Below are 20,549 nucleotides of genomic sequence, written 5' to 3'. Positions count from 1 at the left end.
CACGCAGATAGAAATTTATTTATACCTCAGAATAATTTATTGTGGAATAAAAAAGAGCCAGGAGAGAGGTCTGAGAGCTGCTGGTGTGACTCAGAGCACAGGATGTGATGGATGCTGCCCTTTTTCATGTCAGGATTAACTGGCCTTGCAAGTTGGCCAAAACTGGCACAGCAAAAGCTCCGTGCCTGCTCTGCCATGTCCCAAACCCTCCACATGCAGCTGCCTGAGAGAAGGGAAAGGATGGCAGGTTTCATGTGAAAATAGTGCATTTCCAGACAATCAAATGGCAGAGTTTCATTCCAGAAATCTGCTAACCCTTGTCTGCCTCTCACCACTCTCTTCAGCTAAGGGTTCAGAACCTTCAGCACAATAATCTTTATTCTCCTTTACATCTTTATATCTCTCCCCCAGCAGCAAATTATTATATTTATACCCTTTCCCCAAAATTTCACTTTCCTGACACATTTTTTCCACCATTTCCCCTAAATTTCACTTTCCTGACACATTTTCCCACCCTTTCCCTATATTTTACTTCCCTGACACAATCTTTCCACCTTTTCCAAAAAAATTTCACTTTCCTGACACATTTTTCCACTTTTTCCAAAAAAATTCAGTTTCCTGACACATTCTTTCCACCTTTTCCAAAAAATTTCACTTTCCTGACACATTTTTTTCCACTCTTTCCCCAAAATTTCACTTTCCTGACACATTTTTTTCTACTCTTTCCCCAAAATTCCACTTTCCTCACACGTTTTTCCAATCAGTGCTGCTTTTTCCAACCCACGACGAAGACTCAGCTGGGGATGAAGGAGCACGACACAAACACCTCTTCCAACAGCTTTTTTTTTCCCCCAGTAGAGACTTCCTAAACATTTCCCAGTGGAGACAGGAAACCTGGCAGGCTGTAAATACAAATCTGGCTCAGCTCCATCTCCAGTGCCACCATGAAAGGGAATAAACCCCAAGAGAGAGCCCAGGGGCAGGGGCTGAGGTGAGGAGGTCACTTTGGCTTTAACTGCTGCTCTTTAGGTGTTAGACAGTGATGCTACACCATCCATAGGGAATGCAGACATGGGTTTTTCCAAATGTGCTTAGCATGTCAACATTTGAACATTGTGATTGTTGCCAGGAAGGCTTGGGGAGAGAGGGGCCTCTATTAACTATTGAAAGCAGGGGGCCCAGGACTTGCTATTGACAGCAGATCTGCAGGGTATTTGTGTTCTTTGTCATGAAAGATGTTTACTGTGTTCAGCATTTCCCTCAGCACCCTATGGTGGCTATTTTTTTCTTTTTTTCCCTTCTTTTTTTTTTTTTTTTTTCCTTTTACATTCAAAAATTAGTTAAAAACAAAGTTGGGGTGTTTTGGAACAAAAATATGTCAGCAGGGCTGCGTGGCAGCCGAGCTGACGGTGCATTTGCAGGGCACGTTCAGCCCATGAAGTTGTTTTCTTTCTCCAAAGCAAAAAGACAGCTAAAAAAAGGATGTTTTTAAAAGAAGGTGCACTGTAGCTCTTTCTGCCATCCTTCTCCTTCACAGTCCTGTGGTGAAAATTGGAGTTCCAGAGCCACCAAAGCTCCTTTGGAGCTGCATTCCCTCAGCATTGCACTCTTCCAGCAAAAAAGTGAAATAGTAGAGAGAGACTGATTGATTACAGAAGTACAAATAAAGTTCAGATATTTGAGAACATTCAAATGTATTTAATTAAACTTCTCTGTGCTGCAGAATTGGCAATTTACTCTCCAGTACTTATTTTCACCTTGAAAAGGGTGGAACTGGGAATATTGATGTAGGAATGATTTCCCATCCCCTGTGCCAGAAAGGAAAAATAAGTGGGAGAGTTTTCCTTCAGAACTTCCCCAGTATAAACTGTGGGATGAGGATTTTGAAGTTAATCTTTCTTTTTCAAATAAATCACGGAGAGGTGATGGTGGGAAGAGAAGAGACATCCAAACAAGAACAAATGGAGAAGAATGAGAATGAGAATGCACTTCAGTTTGCATTAGAAAGTAAATTTTGCATTGCTGTTTTACTGTTTTCCCCTCAAAAAAGTACAACTCTCCAGATCCAAGCATCCTAGAGAAATCCTGTTTCTTCAATGTTCATTTTTAAGTTGAGGAATTCTGCTTGTATTTTGTTTTACTTCCACTCTCGTGATAAAAATATTAATCTACATCCTACATTGATTATTATAGAAAAAACACAATTATTGCTTGTTTGAGCTAAAAATAAAGAGAGAATTCATAATTTCCTAGATACACACTGGGGCAGGAGCTGAACAGAGCACTCCAAGCCAACTAATCCCTGGGAAGTTTGCTAAATCCACAGTGGCATTGCTGACAGATCCCATGTGGATGGAATATGTCACATGTAATATCAGACACAGGCAAGCAAAATCTTATTTACACCCACTCGCTCTAGTTGTAAACCCAGTGCTTAATGTTTTCACAACACATTGGCAATCTCCTGACAAAGCCCAGAGTAAGGACAAGAACACTTTGAAAAGCTGGAAAAGACAAGAAAGGTGGTAAAAATGAGGGATTTCACAAGAGGAAACAGGACTGCAAAGGGAGTGAGAACTGTTTCAGTTTCCCAGTGGAAAAAGGAAAAGGGGATAAGTTGTAGAACTGAGAGAACAAGAGTAGAAAAAGAACAAGAGGGTCAGTTCAAGGGAGGGAAATCCACAAAAACGTGGATGAGAAAGCTGGAATATGTTTCCTGAGCTCTGTGTGAGGTTTGGACAATGTACATGGAAAAATATTGCACTGCAGGAGCTCACTTGGAGAAAGCAGCAAATATTGGGCTTTCTGTGGAGGGGCTGCAGAAAATGCTCTGAGTAGTTAATGAGAAATTCGTGCTGAGCCCCAGCTTTGCTGCTCTAAAAGGTCCCTTGTGCTTTCCATCACTTCATTCCATGACATTCAGGGTGTGATGAGTTTAAGATAGAGATATTGCCACAAGTACAAGCCCCACAGCCACTGCCCGAGGCTCTCAGGTGAGCCCACAATCTGGAGACAGCAGGGGAGCCCCAAATCTGGGGCTGCAGCATCTTTCCAGGTGGGGTGAGCACTTTCATCCAGGCAGAAGTAGGAAACAACAAGAGGCTCCCATCTATTTTTTGTGTTTGCTGGGTGGCAGTGAGGACAGAGCGCTGGATCAGTTCTGTTTATATTAAAGTTTGCTCCTTATAGGGCTGTGACACAGAGAGCTGCGATATTCCCAGCAAAGCATTCCAAGGATGTTCCTGACCTGTCCACAGCTCAGGAGCTACACCGGGTGAGAAGAATCACTCGAGCATCCCTCCCCTGTCCAAAGCACCCCCCGTCCTCGAGCCGCAGCGCAGGGGTGGGAAGGGACACGGGGGACACGGCGGGGACCCGAGCGGGGCCGGCCCCGGGCACACCCCGCCCCGGCGGGGCGGGCCGAGCCGCCAGCCCCGAGCCGAGGGCTGTAAAAGCGGGGCAGCGGGGCCGGGGAGCAGCGAGCCACAGAGCGGCCGGGGCTGCGTGCGGAGCAGGTGAGCGGTGCCCGGGGAACCGGGAGCGCACCGGGAGCGGGGCAGAGAGCCGTGCCCCGGAAACCGGGAGCGGGGCAGGGAGCTATGCCCGGGGAACTGAGAGCGCACCGGGAGCGGGGCAGGTTGTGATGCCCTGAGAACCGGGAGCGGAGCAGGGAGTGATGCTCAGGGAACGGGGAGCGCACCGGGAGTGATGCTCAGGGAACGGGGAGCGCACCGGGAGTGATGCTCAGGGAACGGGGAGCGCACCGGGAGTGATGCTCAGGGAACGGGGAGCGCACCGGGAGTGATGCTCAGGGAACGGGGAGCGCACCGGGAGTGATGCCCGGGGAGCAGTGAGCACACAGGGAGCGGTGTCCGGGGAACCGGGAGAGCCCCGGGAGCGCGCACGGCGGCAGCTGAGCATCTCCGCGCTGTCCCGCAGGTTGCACCAAGTGCCAGGATCGCTGCACAAACGAGCAAAACGTCGTCCGAAATGGCAGCCGAGGTGAGGGGGAACTTGGCTTTGCTGCGGGGCCTTCTCTGCTCCGTTTGGAACGGGTGGGATCAGCATCCCTGGGAGGGTTCAGGAAAGATGTCCGTGTGGTCCTGAGGGATGTGGGTTAGGGGTGGCCCTGGCAGTGTTGGACTCGCTGATCTTGGAGGTCTTTTCCAAGCTTCATGATTCTGTGAGTGGTTTCCCCGGGTTTTCAATGGAAAAGCGCACAGCGAACGTCTTTGCTGCGATAGTCCACAGTCCCAGCTCTGATCCCGGCAGTGAAGATGTACCTGGACACCTCTTCCCACCCCAGCCCTTCCCTCCCAGCAGCACCATTTACTCTCCGTCCCCTCTGCCCATCACGAGGTGTCCAGCGAGGAGCTGCAAAACTTTGGTTTTTCTCCCCATTTCTCCCCCCGCGGCAGCTCCTGCGGACTAACCCAGAGCTCCCGCACTCCGAGCCCTCATCCTGCCCCCGCAGGCTCCCTCCTGCCCTTCCCTGCGCCAATCCTTGGGGAAAGAGCCGCGGCTGCCGCGCTCCCTGCCCGCTGTCCATGGTAGCTCCGCCGCCCGCCCGGCGCCGCGCACCCGCCGAGCCCTTCTGGGGCTGCTTTGGGGTTTTCTCTTCCCTTGGCATCTCATTCGAACATTTGTAACGCTGAAAGGCACCCAGGCCTCCCTTTCTGCTACCTCCTCCTATGTCGGTTTCATCCTAATTTTATGTGACAACCTCGTGGGCTCTGGAGCTGCTTCAAATAACTTCAGACACTTTGTAGTTACAGGAGTGGTTTAGAGCGTGCGGCTTGTGCTGGCCCACAGCTCCTTGTCAGCTGAATATTTCCTTCCAGTCTCCCTAAAAGAGTGGCATTTTTTCACTGTATCCCTGACTCCTTTCTGACTCCTTTACCTTTTTTTTTTTTTTCCTTTTTGTCAGAAGTCCATCAAAGGGTCAGAGATCAGCAAATGCCTTAAAAGACAGTTCCATGCTAGTCTTGCACCACATGCCCTGATGCTTATTTTCAGAGTCCTGCAGAAGTCAAATATCTTGGAGGATCCCCAAGCCAGACCTGTAACTTCAAAGGCTGAATTCTAGTGACAGTGACATGCTCTAATTCCAGGGTTTTGCTGGCATAGACTGAATAAAACCATTCCTGAGATGGTCCTCAGTTTTACTCTGATAAAGATTTTTTGAGATTTTTCATTGACTGAGATGGACATGAAGAGATTTTTAGGGGATATATCCATAAATCTGTGTCTCTTCATTTCTTGCAGGGGGACAAAATGATGGCAGGAAGGTTTGTGGGGAGCACAGATCCCATCATGGAGATGCTCAGCGCTTCCATTACTGTTGATCAGAGACTGTCTGATGTAGACATCCAGGGGAGCATGGCTTATGCCAAAGCCTTGGAGAAGGCTGGAATCCTGTCCAAAACTGAGCTGGAGAAGATCCTCAGTGGCCTGGAAAAGGTATTTCTTCCCTTCACAGCCTTTCATGTGTGCTGGAATGAATCTTTCCTTACCTGACAGCATCTTGCTGTTTTAAAGAGTGCCTTTAAATGTCCTTGTGTCCTCTTCAGACTGAGCAGTCACTAGGAATCATTTCAGTGGGAAGTAAGAACATCCTTTTCCTGCTGGCACGTGGAATTTTGAGTCTGGCTGCCCAGCTTGGCAGGAGACAATGCATAGATGTAGGGGGGAAGAGGAGAAAGGAGAGAAGTGCTTTCATAAAATATCCATTGTTGTTGCTCACCCTTCCTGGACAACGGAGAGTCTGTGCAATGTTCTATAGGAAAAGTTTTGTGGATGATGTTAAAGAAATCACTGATATTTAACCACAATTTTTCCTTGCAATGCTTAAATCCTCCATAACACTGCAGGGTTATCATGGATAGAGAGGTGAATCCCACCAATAGTATGGAATATCAGGATGCAGTGAGCAGCCTGAATGCCAAAGTTTGCATGAGACTTCTGGGAATGCCAGGAGCTAGGATTTGCTGGGGACACTCACAGCCCCAGGCACAGCAGGGTAACTGTGATGTTTGTGCTGTTTGCAGATCTCTGAGGAATGGTCCAAGGGAGTCTTTGGAGTGATCCAGACTGATGAGGATATCCACACTGCCAACGAGCGCAGGCTGAAGGTTTGGCTCCTCCAGCCTCTTGCTCCTGACATTAAGGGCTTGTCCCTCTGTCCCTCTGGGAAATCCCTTTAGAGCTGCTGGCACTGAACCCCTGGGGCACAGCCAAGGATTTCCAAGCCCCCTTTTGCAGCACTGTACAAGCCCAGAACCCAAAGCTGCCCTTCCCCAGAACACATCCCATGGTTACTCACAGGATCCTGGAGCTGAGTCCCTTCCAGGCAGGGAGATGTGCTCCTGTGGATTGTCCTGTTTAGAACACAGAGATCCTGACAGAGATCCTGCTCTTGTCCTCAGGAGCTGATTGGAGACGTAGCTGGGAAGTTGCACACTGGCAGAAGCAGGAATGATCAGGTATGGACAGAATCTTTTTGTTTCTCCTTCTGTATTCCTCCTCTACCTCACTTCAGGAGACCTCAGCCCAGAGCGACCTCTGGAATTCTTCCTGGAGAGCAAGAAATGGTGACATTACCACAGAAATATGACCAAATGATGAGAAGAAGATACACATTCCCATCACACAGGAGAAGGAGGGGTTTGCCTTGCTGTCATGCATATGTGACATTCTTTGTGGCCAATCCCCCACAGGTTGTGACTGACTTGAAGCTGTTCATGAAGAATTCCCTCTCCATCATCTCCACACATCTCCTGCAGCTCATTAAGACCCTGGTGGAACGTGCTGCCATGTGAGTCCTTTCCCTCAATCCCTGTTTTCCACAACTTTGGCCTTTTTGGTGCAGGAGACTTTGGTTTGTCCTTTGTCTGACCCCACTTTTGGGGCAGCAGCAGTGTCTCCCGTGCAGGGAGTTACACCCAGGCAGGTTGGGGTAGCCCAGGGGACACAGCAGCCCCTTTTTCTCTAGAGTTCACCTCACAGAAACTTTCCTCATCCCTCAGAGAAACTTTCCCTCATGCCTGGCAAAGGAGTTGAGGTGGGAGGTCCACACAAGATTCTGGAAGGCACCAAACCCATCTGAAGGAGTGGACAAAATGTTTCAGGTTTTTCTGTAGGAGAAAAAGCTCAGCTGTGTTACCTCCCTGTCTCGCTCCTCACACTCCAGAGCTGGGGTGGGCTGGGGAATCCTTGCCTGCCACAGAGGGATTGCGGCTCCAGGCAACTTCCAGGAGGCCCAGGGCAGTTTGACCACTCTGGAAGAGCTAAACCCAGTGTGCTTGGTTTGAAGGTTGACCAGCTTCAGCACAAAACAGGCTAAAGATGCTCAGTTTGTGACTTGCCAGGAGCCCTGGTGTGTCCCTGTCCCTGCCCTCCCCGCTGTCCTTGCTCACCTCTCTGTCCTTTCCCTCCCAGAGAAATCGATGTGATCCTGCCTGGCTACACCCACCTGCAGAAAGCTCAGCCCATCCGATGGAGCCAGTTCTTGCTCAGGTGAGCACCTCCCACCCTCTCCAGCCTCGGGGCCCTGCTCTGCTGAGGGGACAGCCAGGGCTGCTGCCAACCCAGAGGGAGCCCTGCAAATTGGAACAGGAACTCCTGGTGTCCCCTGGCTCTGTCCAGGCTCCACTCCAACCTCATGTTTGAGGGGGGATCCCAGGCTCCAGGCATGGCAAGATAATGACTGGAAAGAAAAGAGCCATTCCCTGCTTCATGTGCTCTCTCCCCCTTGTCCTTCCCCAGCCATGCTGTTGCTCTGACCCGCGATTCTGAGCGCCTGGGAGAGGTGAAGAGGAGGATCAATGTCTTGCCTTTGGGAAGGTAAGATCTACTGTTTGTGTGATCATGTGGCCTTGCTTTGCTCTGCAAAGACTTCAGGGGTGCCTTCCCTGCTTCCCAGAGCTCAGCTTTGCATGGATAGGAAAGGAGGAGTGCTTGATTTCTGTTTCTTTCTGCCCTGGCAGTGGCGCTCTGGCTGGAAACCCCCTGGAAATCGACAGAGAGCTGCTGCGCAGTGGTAAATGTTATCCTGGGCCTGAGGGGCATGGGAGTACCTGTCACACCTGGGAGGGAGGGCATGGCACCACAATGCCTCATCCTGGAGCCAGAGCCTTTCATTTTCCAGGATTTTTGCTGCAGAGAGACAGGCAGTGCCAGTGAGGTGGGAGGAAAAGCAGTCCCTGCTGCACTCTGCCTGTCTGGGATCATAACAAAAGCCCCATTAAAAGTGGTTGTGTTGCTGGGAATGCTCCAGGGCTCACAGTCACCTCCTCTGGGGCAGCCTGGTGCATTCAGGCTCCTGTCAGGGCCAGTGTGACCTCCTGTGTCCATCCCCTTCCTTGCAGAGCTGGACTTTGCTTCCATCAGCCTGAACAGCATGGATGCCGTCAGCGAGAGGGACTTTGTGGGTGAGCACAGCCAAAGCTTCCAGCATGGGGGGAAGCAGCTCCTGACACCTTCCTTAATAAGGGACTGAAATCCATCCCTAGGATGTAAAGCCCCAGTCAGGGCTCCCTGGCTTGTCCAAGCACCTTTTCCCCTCCTGATTTCCTGCCTTCCCTGCAGTGGAATTCCTCTCTGCTGCCACCCTGCTGATGATCCACCTCAGCAAGATGGCTGAGGATCTCATCATCTACAGCACCAGCGAGTTTGGCTTCCTGACCCTCTCTGATACCTATTGGTAGGTTTTTGGTCTCTGGTGAGGGATTCTCCTCAGCTCTCCACGCTGGATGAGGCAGGGGTTGGGGTCTGTCTGTGCACGAGGTTGACCCAGCACCAAGAGCCTGGCACAAAGGCAGCCTGAGGGGGAATATTCCTCAGCAATGGTCACTTATTTCTGATTCTCTTAACTCAACCAAGTCTGTGTTCAGCCCAACAACTCTGTCCAGGAGCTGCTGGCAGTGAGAACTTCCTCCTGTGCTGGGAATGTTGCCAGAGCCTTTCCTTGCATGGCTGGGTTTGCAATCCCAAGAGACTCCTTGTCTGCAGGGTGGCACAGCCACAGTCCTCCCTCCCTGAGAGCACTTAGCCTGGCCTGCTGGCACCACCTTTGCAGTGGCTTGGAGGGGGAGCCCCCTTTTCCTTTCTTTATGAGAGGTGGGACTGTGTGGGAGCTCCAGACAAGGTGCAGAACCAAAGGCTTTGCTGTGGGAAACATGAGAAACTCAGCACCCTCAGTTCACTGATTTCCTACACCCTAAACAGGAGTACTGGGAGAGGAGCTTTAGAGGTTTCTTTCAGAGGGCAGGAACAGGGATTTCAGACAGAGGGTTTTGCTCACCAGTGCACTCCACACACCCTCCCTGCAGCTCTGGCAGCAGCCTGATGCCTCAGAAGAAGAACCCCGACAGTCTGGAGCTGATCCGCAGCAAAGCCGGGCGAGTGTTCGGACGGGTGAGCCCCAAAAAGGAGGAGGAGGGAGAGGAAACTGCTCCTGTGGGGGCTGGAGAATCTCCTTTTTCTTGCCTTTGTAAAGAGCTGTGGGTTGTGGAGCTGCCCTGGGGCTGTGCTTTGCTCTGTACCTCACTCCCTGCCTCTCCTGCTCCCTCTGCAGTTGGCTGCAATTCTGATGGTCCTCAAAGGACTCCCGAGCACCTACAACAAGGACCTGCAGGTAGAGCCCGTGTTCCTCTCCACAGCATCTCTCTGAGCAGACACAGTCATCCCCTGCCCTTGAGCTGTCCCAGCACTCCATTTCTGTGCACAGTCCCTGGCTGTGTGCTGGGAAAGGGGCTGAGGGAGGGGATGCTGCAGGTGACACCCTGAGTGCCATGGCAGGAGCCTCTGGGATCACATCCCTGCTCTGCTGCCTGGGCTGCTCAGCCTGTTGTGCTGCACTAGGCTGGCTCAGAGCCATTTCCATCCCTGTTCCAACACAGGAGGACAAGGAGGCTGTCTTTGATGTCGTAGACACCTTGAATGCTGTGCTCCAGGTGGCCACTGGGGTGATTTCCACCCTTCAGGTAAAGCTTCATCTTTAAAGTATTGAACATGGAGCACATTCTGTGAGTAACACAGGGGACAGGGCTCCAGACTGGTTCTAAAGTGAAATTTTTTCAGTGTCTCACCCACACTGCTCATTTTGGTCCCTTTTAGAGCTCACGTGCCCCATGAGGAGCTGATGATAGATAACATCTCCCTCTGCCCCTCCTTTCTGCAGATCAACAAGGAGAACATGGAGAAGGCACTGAGCCCTGAGATCCTGTCATCTGACCTGGCTCTCTACTTGGTTCACAAAGGAGTAAGTGCCAGAGGGAGAGCTGGAGCTGGGATTTCTTTGGATGCAGAACTGCTCAGTGAGGAGCTGGGATGAGGCCCCAGGGTGATGAGCAGTCAACAACCATGAGAGCTGAAAACACATCCTTTACATGCATCTCAAGCAGTGCTACCTGGGGGACTTCATAGTAATTTGCATCCAAATTACTTGATCATAATTTATTCCTAAATCCTCCCCTCTTCCACCCCAGCACTGCCAGATTCAGCTTGCATTTCCCTAAGGGAAAACAGGCCAGCCAAAAAAGTAGCACATCCATTTTCCTCCTGGAAAAGCAGCCCAGCTGCCTGGCCACAGAGTGCCACCTCTGCTTCCCCCTGCAGATGCCCTTCAGACAAGCCCACATTGCTGCGGGCAAAGCCGTCCACCTCGCCGAGACCAAAGGCATCACCATCAACAATCTCAGCCTGGAGGACCTGAAGAGCATCAGGTTTGTAGCTCTGTTATTTCACTTCCCTGCACAGGCAGGGCTCAGCCTCCCTGATCTGCCTTCCCCAAAGTGCCTGGGCCTGGCAGCACCTCAACATCCTCCTGTCCTGAATATCCCAGCTGCTCCTGCTGGGGATGAAACACGGGAGGGGGACAACATCACCTCCATGCCCCTCCAGCAGGGTGGAATGGGCATGGGCAGGAGCTCATGGCAGGGGCTGGGAGACACCTCTGCCCTGAGCAGGAGGCCCCCAGAGGGCTTTGGCTCTGAAGTTCCTCGGTGTCCCTTTGGAGGCAGCAGAAGCTCAGGAGCGTTTCCCCTGGGGAAAAGGCTCTGCCTTCACTCCCTCAGCCTCTCCACAGGCACTGGGCACGGGGAGCAGGCCAGAGCCCCCTGACAGCCCCTGTGCCCCCAGCCCCCTGTTTGGCAGCGACGTGGCGCAGGTGTTCAGCGTGGTGAGCAGCGTGGAGCAGTACACGGCCGCGGGCGGCACCGCCAAGAGCAGCGTCTCCGCCCAGATCGAGCAGCTGCGGGAGCTGCTCAAGAGGCTCAAGGAGCAGGCTTAGAGTGTGGGGAGAGATCCCGTGCCTGCAGCAGAGTGCCCGTGCCACTGGTCTGGAGTTAATAAACACTGGGGTGTCTGTAGTTCACTGAAATCCTGCTCTCGTGTCTTGGTTTTGTGGGGTGAGGATGGGCTGAGCTCAGCCCAGGTTTGGAAGGATGTGGGCTCTCCTCCCTTCCTGCAGGGGATGTGTCTCTTGCAGGGGAGGCTGGCAGATGGGATTGTCCCTTTTTATTCAGCAAAATTCCTTTCCCACGCCAGCCTTGCAAAGCTGGAGTTTTGCTCAGCCCCTTCTCCCCATGCTGAGGCAGCAGAGCCTGAGTTGTTGACTCAGAGCTGCAGGTCTGGAACACACACGGGGAACAGAAATAACAAAGGTGTTGCCTCACCAAGTTTGGGGCAAGGGCTGCAGCACAGACAGGACAAACTGTCAGTAGCTAAATCTCCAGCCAAAGTACCCCAGGAGCCACAGAGTGCTTGCACCTTTGGAGCATTTGTGTTTTTAACATCTGGAAGAAGGATCAGCAACAGCAAAATTCCCTTTTACCAGCTTCTCCCTACTCTCAATCTCTCCTTATTCTGGCCTTTAAACAAATCCATTCACTTGGCATTTAAACAGCACATTTCAATTACCTTTCCACAAACCTCCATTGTGTTTGTTCCTTTCCTTCCTGCTGTGTTCCTGTTTTGGCTCATGTCTCACTGTCCAGACTGGTCACCGGGCCAGGAAATCACTTTTGCACACTCAGCTGCCAGGCTAAAGGAACAAGAAAGCCAAAGGTAGCACCAATACTCAACACCTGCAGTCAGAAGAACAGAGATTTTCCCATCTCCCCCTCACAGTTCTTTTTCCTCCCATAACCTTTCTTGATCCATGCTGTTCCCCTTATTTTTCCTGTTTGTTTCTTCTGGTTCCTCCTCTTCAGATCCTCAGCTGAACAGATTTTCTCCTGGTCCCAGCAGCAAAAGTCTGGCATTGTCCCTCATGGCCTGTGCTGGTGGCACAGGGCCAAAATGAAAGGAAAGGGGAAGCAGCAGACTACCACATTTTAGTCTCTTACTTAAATAACTAGTTTACAGTCACTGGTACTCCCCACCCATCCACCCTTTTCTTAAAATTGTGAAATATTTTAGATTGGAGGGGCCTGTGGAGCTCCACAGACATTACATAGTGTGGTCCATGGTGTCTTGAGATTTTCACCATCACCCTCCTCTGACTCATTGGGATTTGGGTTTTGGTTTCAAACCCCTGCTCATTACAGGCCACAGGAAGGTGCTTGAGCCAGGAATTCACTCAGGCTGATTATCAGCTGGATGTAAATCTCATGCTCACCATCCTTCTAAACCCTCAGCAACCTCCTAAGCTGGAGTGTGGGCATCCATAAAGGACGAGCATGAAAAAAAGAAACATTAAAAGTGAGGGACTCCAGAAGAAGAAGGAATCTGGCAACAAAACAGTTCAAGGAGTTTTTGTCAGCACAGACAGTGTGATGGTCTGTGCATCCTCAAGCCTGCAAGTCTGAAGGAGAAAAAGAAATAATCACAGGTGGAAATGTTTGAGAAGCAGTGAATAAATTGGTGTCTACATAGAGAGTCTGAGCCTCGCTCCGGATGGATACTGAGGGCAATGCAGCTGCGAAAGGACCTTGTGGGGCCACCAGAGGCAGCTGGGTGCCACCGGCAGTGTCCTGCTGCTCCAGACAAGGACCCGAGGACCTGGATTAGGTTCCTTCCCAGCTCTATGACACCAAGGCTGGTGAAAGGACAGCAAACTCCGAAAGGGGACAGGAAAAGGGGGATGCTTTTCCTGAGTGTGCTGTGAGGCACAGGGACAAGCCGTGCCACTGCACAGCAGGACCAGGAGCGGGGCTGGCCCGGGGACTCCCCGCCCCGGCGGGCGGGACCAGGAGCGGGAGCGCCGGGAGGGTGGCGGGGTTGGAGCTGGGACCGGGACAGGGACCGGGACCAGGAATCCAGCTGGGATCGGGACCGGGGCTGGGATCGGGACCAGGAATCCAGCTGAGATCGGCACCGAGATTGGAGCTGGGACAGGGAGTGGAGTTGGGACAGGGATTGGAGCTGGGGTCAGGATCCGGACAGAGCTGGGATCCGAACCGGAGCTGGCGTTGGGATCGGGACCGGGACTGTGACCGGGATCGGGATTGGAGCTGCGATCGGGACCCGAGCTGGGACTGGGACCGGAGCTGGGATCGTGACTGTGAGCAGAATCGAGATCGGGACCGGAGCTGGGACGGGGACCGGGATTGGAGTTGGGATCAGTACCGGGAGTGGATCCGGTATCGAAGCTGTGACTGTGACCAGGACCGTGCCCGGAGCCGCCCCGCAGTGTCCCCGCCCCGCAGCGGCCCCGCGGCGCACACGGAGCCAGCACGGCCGCGATGGCAGCAGCCGAGGTGAGCGAACTTTGCATCCCGGGGGGGTCGGGGGCGCTCAGCCGAGCGGAGCTGTCCCGGGGCCTCCGCGTTCTTGCCTCCGTCTCCTGGGAAAGGCCGATCCTTGTGCCTGGGACTCGTGCTCAGGCACTTCCCAGCAGCTTGTGTCAATAAACACTGCGCGGCACAAAAGCTGCATTTTCAGTTTCCTTCCCTGCCCAGACGTGACCGGGCATCCTGGCGAGTTCCCTTTCTGCTCTCCACATTGCTGCTCCACGTTCCAGGCAGTGTTTGTCCTTGCCAGGCTGCACAGCCACTGCTCCTAAGAGTTCTGGAGATGCCCAAAATGAACATTTCAGCTTTGATTTCCAGACTGTAAATGTGTATGTTGCAATGTTTCTGCTGACAGCCTTCTTGCTTTGATGGTAAGCTTTAAATACCTGGATACTCCTGGTCCCCAGTCAAGTGCTGAGCCTCTGGAATGGCCTTTAATTTAGCATTCATTTTGCTCCTGGGTGCACCAAATGAGTGTTGAGGAGCTCTAACACTTCTTTTTCAATTCTGATTCCCCTCTCTGCCTTCCCTGAGCTTTCTAACAAAGCTGCCTTTTACACATGGCTACACTCTCACCTCTGCAGGCTCTCTCCTGTTGTCCTTTCAGGCACAGGGACATGGAAACAGTCACCAGGGAAAACATTTCTAAGGTTACTCAACAGTGTTTTGTCTGGCTGGTAAAGCCCTGACACAGATCAGCTTCCAGCTCCTTGCTGTCCATGGTAGTTATAGTGACCAGCAAGAGAAGAAACTTGCCAGTGGTGTTTAAAAAATTAAGTAGATTAGTAATTACCCACTCTGCAATGCAGCTGTATTTAGTCCCTTCCTTCAGGTGTCCTCCAATTCCTTTTTGTGCCTGGTAGCACTGGAAAGTTGCTTTTGAAATCTTGGATAAATTGTCTCTGCCCAAGTAAAATTCTTACCCACTTCAGTGCAAGCCTGGCAGAATTAAAACTTCTTGGGTTGTCTTACCTGGGCAAGAAAAAAATCTTCTGAGCTGACACAGCTCAGGTGAGGCCAGCCAGGCTCTGAATCACTGCTGGAGAAGCTCCCACACAACACACACCCCATACACCCTGCTGTGGGCACAGCTGGAACCCTGCACAAGCCTTTGGGCACTGGCTGAAGTGAGTGACACATTCCAGGGGATGAGGTCACCACAGGAAACCTGGCTTGGATGGGAAAACCCCACTTCTGTTTCTGTGCTGAAACACAGCTCTTTGTCAATCAAAGAAGATTGACAAAAAGGATTAGAAGATATTTATTTCACTTTACTCCTACTGACTGCTTAGGTTTTTTTTCTCTTTACAAGGCCTCAAAACAGAAATCTGTGCAAGTCTTGCATCTTTCCCTGATATCAATTTCTAGGACTCCCAGCATGGGCTCTGTATCAGATAAATGGACCGCAGGATGTTATTTACTGCACAGGATTTATCTGGAGTCATTAGGCCTCTTTAATTAGCTATTTTGTCTCTCAGGGGAATAAACTTTGGGGTGGAAGATTCAGTGGAAGCACAGATCCCATCATGGAGATGCTCAATGCTTCCATCAGCTATGACCAGAGGCTGGCTGAAGTGGACATCCAGGGGAGCATGGCTTATGCCAAAGCCTTGGAGAAGTCTGGGATCCTGTCTAAAGCTGAACTGGAGAAGATCCTGGGTGGCCTGGAAAAGGTATTTCTTCCCTTCAAAAACTGTCAGGTGAATGAATGGGTCCTGACATGAGAGCAGCCTCCCTGGATTTAACAACTGCTGTGGCTGACTGGTGTTTGTGCTGTTTGCAGATCTCTGAGGAATGGTCCAAGGGAGTCTTTGGAGTGATCCAGACTGATGAGGATATCCACACTGCCAACGAGCGCAGGCTGAAGGTTTGGCTCCTCCAGCCTCTTGTTCCTGACATTAAGGGCTTGTCCCTCTGGGAAATCCCTTTAGAGCTGCTGCCACTGAACCCCTGGGGCACAGCCAAGGATCTCCAAGCCCCCTTTTGCAGCACTGTACAAGCCCAGAACCCAAAGCTGCCTTTCCCCAGAACACATCCCATGGTTACTCACAGGATCCTGGAGCTGAGTCCCTTCCAGGCAGGGAGATGTGCTCCTGTGGATTGTCCTGTTTAGAACACAGAGATCCTGACAGAGATCCTGCTCTTGTCCTCAGGAGCTGATTGGAGACGTAGCTGGGAAGTTGCACACTGGCAGAAGCAGGAATGATCAGGTATGGACAGAATCTTTTCTTTTCCTTTTGTGTTCCTCCACCTCAATTCTTTAATTGAATATTTTTATGCTGTCTCTCTCATCCCCGATACACTCCAGCCTGTATTCCCTTTAAATTAAAGATGGCTTTAAACTATGATGGTGCAGTGACTCATCCACCCAGGGGAGTGGGAGCTGCAGGGCTGTATCCTGGTGGTAAAAGGCCACAAAATTCCACTGACATCTCTGAAAATCTCCAGAACCCCTGACTCTGCTGGCTGGGTGCACTCATCTCTCAGGATCAGGATGCTCAACTTGCGTTGGTTGGGAATTTTCTGCTTCAAATTTGACAGTATCTGAGAAGTCCACTGAAAATAACAGATTTTGGTTCTGTCCATGGAAAGCAACAGCAGCTTTCACAAATCAGTGACCAGGGATGCATCCCACAGGAGGAAGATTTCCCTTCCCATCACACAGACCCAGGAGGGGATAACGGTGCCAGGGGGTTGTGCTGAGCAATATTTGGTCACTAAATCTGTCCTGTTGTGCTTGGCCTGGCTGTGGCCAATCCCCCACAGGTTGTGACTGACCTGAAGCTGTTCATGAAGAATTCCCTCTCCATCATCTCCATGCATCTCCTGCGGCTCATTGAGACCCTGGTGGAACGTGCTGCCATGTGAGTCCTTTCCCTCAATCCCTGTTTTCCACAACTTTGGCCTTTTTGGGGCAGGACACTCCTAGGCTTGTTGTGTGACTGTGCAGCTGAAAGATCTTTTGTGCAGGGAGTTACAGACGTGTCCCTGCCCTCCCTGCTGCTCACCTCTCTGTCCTTTCCCTCCCAGAGAAATCGATGTGATCCTGCCTGGCTACACCCACCTGCAGAAAGCTCAGCCCATCCGATGGAGCCAGTTCTTGCTCAGGTGAGCACCTCCCACCCTCTCTTCGGGGCCCTGCTCTGCTGAGGGGACAGCCAGGGCTGCTGCCAACCCAGAGGGAGCCCTGCAAACTGGAACAGGAGCTCTCTGTGTGGCTCTGTCCAGCTGGGAATCCAAACATGGATTGGACAACTCCCTGTTCTCCATCCTTTGGCCATTCTCACTTCCTGCACTTTCCATTTTCCAGCTTCATCTCCCTGTTTCATCCCTCTTGTCCTTCCCCAGCCATGCTGTTGCTCTGACCCGCGATTCTGAGCGCCTGGGAGAGGTGAAGAGGAGGATCAATGTCTTGCCTTTGGGAAGGTAAAGTTTATTTTTTATTGTCATCTTCAGCCCTCACTTTGCTCTGAGATAAAGACAAGAGGCAGATCTGTCCAACCCCTGAGCGACTGGGGTTTTTGTTCCATAGACACTGCAGCCCAGCTTGCCTCTACAAAGACTCTCACCATAAAAATATTTCTCTATTCCTTCTTGAAAATCAAGGATTACAAGGCTTCCATTAAGAAAGCCTTCCTGTTTTGGAGGAAAAATCTGGTTTAGTCCAGACTTCAGGGTTTGATGAGCTTCAGACCACACTGTGAAATCCAAGTGAACTGGGGCAGGGAAATCTTCAGAGAGATGTCATCACCAGAGCTCAGTTTTGGTCAGATAGCAGTTTGGATATCATAGGTGACTTCTGGTTCTTTCTCCCCTGACAGTGGAGCTCTGGCTGGAAACGCTCTGGGAATTGACAGAGAGCTGCTGTGCAGTGGTAAATGTCTCCCTGGGACTACTCATAATATCTGGGATTTTGGGAAGCATCACCACATCATCCTAATGTTATTTTGGATGTGTTGCAGCACTTGAACGAGGGGGTGGAGGGTAATGAATAGATACAGTCACCTCCTCTGGGGCAGCCTGGTGCATTCAGGCTCCTGTCAGGGCCAGTGTGACCTCCTGTGTCCATCCCCTTCCTTGCAGAGCTGGACTTTGCTTCCATCAGCCTGAACAGCATGGATGCCGTCAGCGAGAGGGACTTTGTGGGTGAGCACAGCCAAAGCTTCCAGCACGGGGGGAAGCAGCTCCTGACACCTTCCTTAATAAGGGACTGAAATCCATCCCTAGGATGTAAAGCCCCAGTCAGGGCTCCCTGGCTTGTCCAAGCACCTTTTCCCCTCCTGATTTCCTGCAGTGGAATTCCTCTCTGCTGCCACCCTGCTGATGATCCACCTCAGCAAGATGGCTGAGGATCTCATCATCTACAGCACCAGCGAGTTTGGCTTCCTGACCCTCTCTGATGCCTACAGGTAGGTCTCAGCTCTGGGCAGAGAACTCCTCCCTCAGCCTCTCCTCCTCACCTCTCCACGCCGGGTGAGGCAGGGGTTGGGGTCTGTCTGTGCACAAGGTTGACCCAGCACCAAGAGCCTGGCACAAAGGCAGCCTGAGGGGGAATATTCCTCAGCAATGGTCACTTATTTCTGATTCTCTTAACTCAACCAAGTCTGTGTTCAACTCCTGTCCAAGAGCTGCTGGCAGAGAGAACTTCCTCCTGTGCTGGGAATGCTGCCAGAGCCCTTCCTTGCTTTGCTGGGTTTGCAATCCCAACAGACTCCTTGTCTGCAGGGTGGCACAGCCACAGCCACCAATCCATGAAGTCACACTAACACTTAGTCTGGCCTGCTAGTATGAGCCTGGAGGGGGAGCCCCCTTTTAAGTTTCCCTTTGAGAGGCAGGACTGTGTGGGAGCTCCAGACAAGGTGCAAAATCAAAGAGCAACTCAGTCAGTTCACTGATTTCCTACACCCTAAACAGGAGTGCAGTGAAGAAGGTCCTACGTGTTGCTTTTGTAGGGCTGGGTGAGTGATGATATGTGTGTATGGATGAGGGTTTTGCTCAGCAGTGCACTCCACTCATGTCCCACCCAGCACTGGCAGCAGCCTGATGCCTCAGAAGAAGAACCCCGACAGTCTGGAGCTGATCCGCAGCAAAGCCGGGCGAGTGTTCGGACGGGTGAGCCCCAAAAAGGAGGAGGAGGGAGAGGAAACTGCTCCTGTAGGGGCTGGAGAATCTCCTTTTTCTTGCCTTTGTAAAGAGCTGTGGGTTGTGGAGCTGCCCTGGCTGTGCTTTGCTCTGTACCTCACTCCCTGCCTCTCCTGCTCCCTCTGCAGTTGGCTGCAATTCTGATGGTCCTCAAAGGACTCCCGAGCACCTACAACAAGGACCTGCAGGTAGAGCCCGTGTTCCTCTCCACAGCATCTCTCCTGCTGGCTGGAGGAGTCAGCAGAGCTGGGCTGCTCAGCCTGGGGGGTTTTGAGCGGCACCAGGCTGGCTCAGAGCCATTTCCATCCCTGTTCCAACACAGGAGGACAAGGAGGCTGTCTTCGATGTCGTAGACACCCTGAATGCTGTGCTCCAGGTTGCCACTGGAGTGATTTCCACCCTCCAGGTAGGGATTCTTCTCATCCTCTCACTGTTCAACATTATCATGGTGCATATTCTGTGAGTAACACAGCTCCAAATCGTTCCCAAATAAAAACACTTCAGTGCCTCACCCACACTGCTCATTTTGGTCCCCTCTGCCAGCTGCTCAAAGCATTCTTTTAGAGCTCCAGATGAATTCCCCTCACCCTGCCACTAACATGCCCCAAGGAGGAGCTGATGGTAACGTGTCCCGGGGATCCTCCTCCTGCAGATCAACAAGGAGAGCATGGAGAGGGCACTGAGCCCAGAGATGTTGGCTACTGACCTGGCTCTCTACCTGGTTCGGAAGGGAGTAAGTGCCAGAGGGAGAGCTGGAGCTGGGATTTCTTTGGATGCAGAGGAACTGACCTGAGTCCCCTCTACTCTGTCCCCTTCCCCCTGCAGATGCCCTTCAGACAAGCCCATGTGGCCTCTGGCAAGGCTGTACAGCTGGCCGAAACCAAAGGCATCACCATCAACAATCTCAGCCTGGAGGACCTGAAGAGCATCAGGTTTGTAGCTCTGTTATTTCACTTCCCTGCACAGGCAGGGCTCAGCCTCCCTGATCTGCCTTCCCCAAAATGCCTGGGCCTGGCAGCACATCAACATCCTCCTGTCCTGAATATCCCAGCTGCTCCTGCTGGGGGTGAAACACTGGAGGGGGACAACATCACCTCCATGCCCCTCCAGCAGGGTGGAATGGGCATGGGCAGGAGCTGGGAGACACCTCTGCCCTGAGCAGGAGGCCCCCAGAGGGCTTTGGCTCTGAAGTTCCTCGGTGTCCCTTTGGAGGCAGCAGAAGCTCAGGAGCGTTTCCCCTGGGGAAAAGGCTCTGCCTTCACTCCCTCAGCCTCTCCACAGGCACTGGGCACGGGGAGCAGGCCAGAGCCCCCTGACAGCCCCTGTGCCCCCAGCCCCCTGTTTGGCAGCGACGTGGCGCAGGTGTTCAGCGTGGTGAGCAGCGTGGAGCAGTACACGGCCGCGGGCGGCACCGCCAAGAGCAGCGTCTCCGCCCAGATCGAGCAGCTGCGGGAGCTGCTCAAGAGGCTCAAGGAGCAGGCTTAGAGTGTGGGGAGAGATCCCGTGCCTGCAGCAGAGTGCCCGTGCCACTGGTCTGGAGTTAATAAACACTGGGGTGTCTGTAGTTCACTGAAATCCTGCTCTCGTGTCTTGGTTCTTCAAGTGCCCACCCTCCCTCTTCTCCCCAAGAAGCCACCAGGGCTCCTTTTGCCATTTCCAATAACTTTTAACCTT

The 20,549-nt window shown here is 52.1% G+C and overlaps 2 protein-coding genes across 2 annotated transcripts; both read left to right on the top strand.

Annotated features, from left to right (window-relative positions):
- The first annotated feature begins 3,990 nt into the window (after positions 1-3,990).
- Positions 3,991-11,380, top strand: LOC132337615 (argininosuccinate lyase). Its single transcript, XM_059866379.1, has 16 exons — positions 3,991-4,002; positions 5,266-5,460; positions 6,048-6,131; positions 6,426-6,482; positions 6,717-6,814; positions 7,438-7,515; positions 7,765-7,842; positions 7,986-8,038; positions 8,367-8,429; positions 8,587-8,701; positions 9,330-9,414; positions 9,575-9,634; positions 9,900-9,983; positions 10,181-10,261; positions 10,618-10,724; positions 11,140-11,380. The coding sequence occupies exons 1-16, from the start codon at positions 3,991-3,993 to the stop codon at positions 11,288-11,290; spliced, it is 1,401 nt and encodes a 466-aa protein (XP_059722362.1). The 3' UTR covers positions 11,291-11,380.
- A 1,811-nt stretch (positions 11,381-13,191) lies between these two features.
- LOC132337396 (argininosuccinate lyase) lies at positions 13,192-20,450 on the top strand. The gene is made up of 16 exons (XM_059865955.1): positions 13,192-13,700; positions 15,212-15,406; positions 15,517-15,600; positions 15,887-15,943; positions 16,500-16,597; positions 16,764-16,841; positions 17,082-17,159; positions 17,555-17,607; positions 17,817-17,879; positions 18,028-18,142; positions 18,761-18,845; positions 19,004-19,063; positions 19,198-19,281; positions 19,528-19,608; positions 19,701-19,807; positions 20,210-20,450. The coding sequence occupies exons 1-16, from the start codon at positions 13,686-13,688 to the stop codon at positions 20,358-20,360; spliced, it is 1,404 nt and encodes a 467-aa protein (XP_059721938.1). The 5' UTR covers positions 13,192-13,685; the 3' UTR covers positions 20,361-20,450.
- The last annotated feature ends 99 nt before the right edge of the window (positions 20,451-20,549 follow it).

Source organism: Haemorhous mexicanus, chromosome 22, assembly GCF_027477595.1.
Source record: "Haemorhous mexicanus isolate bHaeMex1 chromosome 22, bHaeMex1.pri, whole genome shotgun sequence".
NCBI classification, from domain to species: Eukaryota; Metazoa; Chordata; class Aves; order Passeriformes; family Fringillidae; genus Haemorhous; species Haemorhous mexicanus.
This window is presented reverse-complemented; position numbering and strand designations above follow the sequence as displayed.